The sequence below is a fragment of the Microtus ochrogaster genome, chromosome 4 (assembly GCF_000317375.1).
Source record: "Microtus ochrogaster isolate Prairie Vole_2 chromosome 4, MicOch1.0, whole genome shotgun sequence".
In the NCBI taxonomy this organism is placed as follows: Eukaryota; Metazoa; Chordata; class Mammalia; order Rodentia; family Cricetidae; genus Microtus; species Microtus ochrogaster.
This window is the reverse complement of record NC_022011.1, coordinates 51,680,110-51,686,131: the sequence shown is the minus strand read 5'-3', so window position 1 is coordinate 51,686,131 and position 6,022 is coordinate 51,680,110. Positions and strand designations below refer to the sequence as shown.

Here is a 6,022-nt window from a genome sequence, read left to right as displayed (position 1 = left end):
GGGATTAAAGGCGTGCGCCACCACCGCCCGGCTCCCCATGATTTTGAAATGATAGCCTGTTTTCTAATCTCTGGTCCTAAAGAGCACAAGCTCTGCATGCTCACACCCAGAAAGTCAGGCCACCTGATCAACACCTTCTATAGTGAGGTCAAGACCTAGGCCCTGCCAGCTCCTCAGCACAAGCCAGGGTGAGTCAGAGGGTGCTCATTAAGATTGTTTGTGGATACTTGAGCCCATCCACCTTTGGTCCAGACAGGCACAGAGATGCCATTGTGGGACCAGCACCCATCTCCAGAGCCATGGAATGTAGACAGCCACACAGGAAATGAAGTCCTTCTCCAGACCTGACCTTCTAGGTTTCAGGCAGGGGGCCAAGTTCAGGAACTGCAGAGTGAGGAGTGGAAGGCACAGTTTCTACTGGGAAGGAAGCTGGGCCAAGGCCTGGAGCCAGGGCAGACATTATGAATTCAGAACACACGTTGGCACATGGGGTCGTGGTGGTTTTTGCATCATTTACCCAAAAAGAGTGTGATCTGGCCATGTTGAGAGCCTGTGGGTGCTCAGAGCTAACAAGGAGGGAAGCTGTGGACTCCAGAGGAATGAAGTTCAATAGGAGCACAGGGCTGGGCTCAGGTCAGGCTGTGATGGACACTGGTTCTTCATCCCACCTCAGGGCACAAGATGGCAAGAAATGAACACACATGGACCTCAGTTGCACCAGGGCAGCCCTGGCTCTGAAATGTCCTCTCAGCAAGTGGTCAGATGACAAGAACAGCAGAAGGCTAAGTCCTCTTGTTGGAGATGCATCCCCCTGAGTTTTCAGAGGTAAAGCCCCTTCACCTGTCCCTTCAGGGGATAAATATTCATGTGTGGTTGGAATTCTTCATGCAGTCAACTTAAATCATGTGAACTATGGAAATGGAGCCCTACCTGCTGGTTGAGGAGATGGCATTGTCTGGGCAGTGAAAAGGACCAGGACATCTGAGATAAAGAAGTGCCCTGAAGGGCCCACAGCTGGGTCAGGGTCATGGTGTGGCCTAGTGTGGCAGGGGTCTGCCCTGATGATGTTCAAACTGACAAGAGTCAGGAGTCCGTGCCCCCACTAACAGGAAGGTCCAGCTGGGGTATCCATGCACGAAAAGGACAATGAAGTGAGCTCCATCCCAGGCAGCGGCAAGGCCATCTGGGGACAAGCAACAGTTTCTGGTGGTGTAGCTCAGCCCCATTCTCCAAAGAGGAGGTCAGAATCCAGGTCTCAGCGGACACAGCTCATGGCAGCTATGGCAGATGGAGGCCAGGGCTTTGAAGGGAAGCCTGGCCCTCACTCACTGCCCCTAAGTGTCTCGTCTTCCCAGGATCCTTTGTGAGCACAAGTCTTGTTGGCTCAGACATTGCAGGGCATTGTGTGTCTTTCTTCGTCTGTGGGTGACATTGAGTTCATTGTCATCAGATCCCAACAACAACAACCTTCCACCTCCATGATGGATGTGGATTTGGCCATGAGAGAAGGACGGGAGGGACATGGTCAGTGCCAAGTGGGCACACATCCCTGGCCACGGGGGATATAAAGGGCACCGTGTGAGCAGCCAGAGCAGACCTTCCCCAGGTGACCTGCCTTGTGTGAGAGCCCAGCCAGCGACTGAAGATGAAGAGCCTGCTCTTGACCTTCGTGCTTCTGGGGCTGGTGGCTGTCCTGAAGGCCCAGGAATTTCCATCAGATGACCAAGAGGATGTGAGGAGGGGAACGTCAATGGGGAGGGTGGGGTAAAAGGCATGGCGTTCTGCTTGGTACTGATATATTTCAGCTGAGGTGCAGCATGTTTCCTTGAAGGTTGAAATTGACCTTGCACTGAGAAGTCGGAACTGGGCTTCCACTATTCTAACAGAAGATGGGTATTCTCCTGAAGATAGAGGTAGAACAGAAATCAGATTTTGGTGTGGGGTCCTTGTTCACATGATGCCCAGACCTAGAAGGCCTCATAGACAATGGCCTTCAGCCAGTGCTGAGGTGTAGGCCTCAAGAGTTTAGGTACCTTGATAGGGAGCACACACTTTCTACCCTCATGGGGTTTGGTATCTAAAGCACGGGTATCTATTTTCTGACCAAGGTCTGGGATATAAAGTTAGCCCTTCTCAGTGGCAGCAGCCTGGGTTCTGAGTGTCTACTCAGGTGCTAGCCCATATGCTGGAACCTGGATAGGAAGAGGGCCATGATTGGGCATGTGCAAAGCTTTGTCTCCTGCAGTACTCTGGGATCTGGTATCCAAAGGCCATGATATACAACGGAAGCCTACCCAGTCACAAGATACCCTCGAAGCTTTTCCCTCTGAAGATGACAGCCCTGGAAGGAGGAGACCTGGAGGCCGAGGTTATATTCTGGTACGTGTCCCCAGTTGTGGGCCTCCTTATTTGTCTGTCTCTCCCTTGCTATCCTTGCTATGCTTTGAGTTTGGGAAACTAAAAGATCCCAGACTTTGAGGGGACACATTCCCAAGCAGTTTCCTAAAGCAGGAACATGGAATTTAGGAGATCACCTTACCAGGGCTGATTAGCAATAGAGCTGAGAGGCTCCGCTGTGCTGCTGAGAGCAGCCTGACACTGGACTTGTGTTTACAGGAAGAACGGTCAGTGCCATGACATTAAAATCCTGATGAAGAAAACTGATGAGCCTGGCAAATTCACCACCTGTGAGTCCCTGTGTCTTAGGGTGTCCTGCAGCGGCAGCCCTTGAATAGATGGGTCCTTGCCTGGTCCAGCTTGTAGAACCGACCATCCACTCACTTTCTACATACCAGATATAGAGGTTGTTGTGTAGTCAACCCTAGCATCTGACTGGCTCTTGGTCCCCTGCCTAGATCTCAGCTCTTGACCCATGAGAAAACCATGCTAAAGAGTGGAGAGCCAGGCAGGGAGATGGATGTTCAAACCTGGTCCAACCTCAGCCCTCTTCTCTGAACATCTTAGCTGGGCTAGACAGCTTCCAAGAAATGGCTCCTGTCTAACAATGGAGACGGTAGAACAGCAAGGGCTAGACTAGACAGGTCTCCTGGGTGACCACCGAAGTGTTCCAAGGTGTTCCCTCACATGGGCTGCAATGGTGCCTCAAGGATAAGACACTAAGAGCTATTTCTGTTCACCTGCAGTTCACAGCAAGAAGTCCCTTTATGTCACTGAGCTGCCGGTGAAGGACCACTATATCTTCTACTGTGAAGGCCATCACCACGGGAAGTTGTACAGCATGGGAAAGCTTATGGGTGAGTGTAGCGAAGAGGCGAGCAGGCCTGCTTTGTGTCCTGCCCAGCTCCCCCAGGGCTAGCTTTACACCCGAAATAACAACACACAAATTGTATTCTTTTAAACACTGCTTGGCCCATTAGCTCTAACCTCTTACCGGCAAACTCTCACATCTTGATTAACCCATTTCTATTAATGTGTGTAGCACCACGAGAGGTGGCTAACAGAAAAAGATTCAGCATGTCTGACATGGCAGCAGGCTCAATAGCGGCTGCCTTACTTCCCTTCTTCCCAGCATTCTGTTCTGTCTACTCTACCCACCTATGTTCTGACCTATCAGGCCAAGCAGTTTCTTTATTAATTAACCAATGAAAGCAACAGATAGACAGATGACCCTCCTTCATCAGGTGAGGCTCCACGGAGGCCCTAAGTCGTGTGTCTGGTCTCTGCTTCCAGCAGCCATTCCTGACACTGGGGGCTGGGAAGCTCTTGGTGCTGTGCCCAGGGTACTGCCCAGGAAATGTGTGAGATCCAAAGAGAAAAGTGGCTAAAACTGGGTTGGCATGGAGCTTTTGTGGCCTTTGGAGGCCTGAGCACTCAGGAACAGTCTCCACCCCTGCAACCAGCAAATGCCACTTCCAGGGAATCTCAGTCAAGGGTCAGGTCAAAGGGAATGTCTTGACAGAGGCCTTTACGGAGGGTAGGGATCCTACAGGGTCAGGGGACAGTCTCATGTCCCTGAGATTCAGGGCTCCTACAGGTCTGTGGAGTGTCCTGTAAATCTGCAGAGGTTCTCCCTAGGGCCAGAGGGTCCCTCATGTCTGGGTGTCCACAACCAGTTCGTTGTTAACAGCCAGGCTCCTCTCTCCACCTTTGTGCAGGTTAATGCTCCCATCCCTGTCTCTGGCTCTCTGCAGAGCTGAGGCCCACCCCTTAATCCTGCCCCACCTCCACACAGGGAGAAACCCTGAGGAAAACCCAGAGGCCATGGAAGAATTTAAGAAATTTGTACAGCATAAGGGACTCAGACAGGAAAATATCCTTGTACCAGAGTTAAAAGGTGAGAACAGGACTGTCCATGCCTCTCTCTGTCCCCTGTGTCACCGCTAACATACTATGAGTCCCCCAACCATGTCTGTCTCTGTGCTTCCATGTCCTCTCTGTGCCTGGTCTTATTGTCCCTTTAGTGTGGTTTCATGTCTGTTCCTGTTCCCTGTGTCTCTGTGGTATCTCCATCATTTCCTAGGGTCATGTATAACTCAATGTCACATTGTCACAATCTGAGCTCTGTCCCTCGGTGTCCCCATGCACCTCCAAGTCTCCTGTGCTTCTGTCTACTCTCTCCCTTGCCCTCTCTGTATCCCTGGTTTCTGCACTGTACCTTCAAGGTCCTGTCACCTCTCCTAGGGTTGCCAGGCCCTGCCTCAGGTTTTGCTGGGGGAGGGTCTGAACCTCAGCTGTGATGGGGTCCTCTACAGGGCCCTTCTCACCCCTGGGCTTCTTTTGGTTTCTACAGAGCACTGTGTGCCTGAAAGTGACTAGGGTAAGTCTCTCCCCATCCCACCCCACCTGTAGGAATGTGGAGAAGCCTAGAATATGGAGCTCAGGAAGCCCTGGTCCTCATCCCATCCACACAGACAGGTGTTGTCACCAGAGAGGTGGCCCAGAGTGTTGTTTCCAGACAGCTAAGAAGTCCTTCCTGTTTGTCTTGATATCTCTTAGACCCTGGTCTCTGCCTTGCCCTGTTCTTCCCATTCTCTCCAGGGAGGCAGAGACCTGGCTGTTCATGGGAGTAGTGAGGGATCTCTTCAGAGGACCCCAGCTCCTAGCAGGGACCACACAGAAATGTTGGGAAAGAAGATCTCTGTCCCATATGTGCCCTAGGCCGCCTCTGTCCATGACTCCCCTGACTGTCACTCCTGCAGAATGGGGGAATTATCTCTCTTTTCTCTGTCACAGCAGCTACCCAGGTCTGCACCTGCTGAGCAAGCCTTGCTGCCCAAACCTGACTTGGACATCCCTGTACCACACCTTTCCTGGACCAAACTCCCCACTGCTCCTCCCCCATAACTTGACCTCCCCTCCTCCACCTGACACCAAATAAATACCTTTAGCAGTCCTCTGGCTCAGCCTATCTGTGAAGGGCCTTGGGTTGGCTTGAAGAGCCCTGCTGGCAGCAGAGACAAGGGGAAAAGTACAGCGACATTGATGGGCTGGTGCCCAAGGAGCATGGCATCTGACTTTCCTGGAGAGCCATGTGAGGTCCTAGAGCCCCACCTGGTGAGCCACTGGCTGTCAGGCTGGCCCCTGTCAGGAGTGTCTGAGAAGCCCCTGGAAAAAAGCAAGGTGTGAAGGGTCATCAGGGCTTTGGGCAGTGTGACTGTCACCGCTGGGCTCCTAGTCCAGGAGGACTTGGTGGGCTGCCGGGAAGACCCCTCCTTGAGAAGCCTAGCTCTGTGACAGGGTAGAGCTAGGGTTGGTAGCTCTACAATCATTTCCCTCAGGAAACACAGAAGCAGCCACAGCTTCCCCCAGCCCAGTTCCCCACCCAGGCCTCTCGCACAGTTTTTTCCAAGTACAAGGGTGTAGGAACTACAGATGACAAAAGACATACCAGGAGGCTAGAATCACACAGAGAATCGTGGCAGACATGTGGGTTCTGCACAGCTCTGAGCTGCCACCCAGGGCTGTCTGAGGGCTCCCTCTATCTGGAGTCCCTAACTCAGGCCAAACACGGGATTTGGCTTCAATGCAGAGAAGAATTTCTGGATGAACCTGTGTAAAACCA

At 52.3% G+C, this 6,022-nt stretch overlaps 1 protein-coding gene across 1 annotated transcript; it reads left to right on the top strand.

Moving 5' to 3' along the window:
* The first annotated feature begins 1,645 nt into the window (after positions 1-1,645).
* On the top strand, positions 1,646-5,474 carry LOC101994539 (odorant-binding protein 2a-like). The gene is made up of 6 exons (XM_013355540.1): positions 1,646-1,732; positions 2,246-2,379; positions 2,617-2,687; positions 3,144-3,254; positions 4,193-4,294; positions 5,398-5,474. Exons 1-6 carry the CDS (start codon positions 1,646-1,648, stop codon positions 5,472-5,474), a joined length of 582 nt encoding a protein of 193 aa, XP_013210994.1.
* The last annotated feature ends 548 nt before the right edge of the window (positions 5,475-6,022 follow it).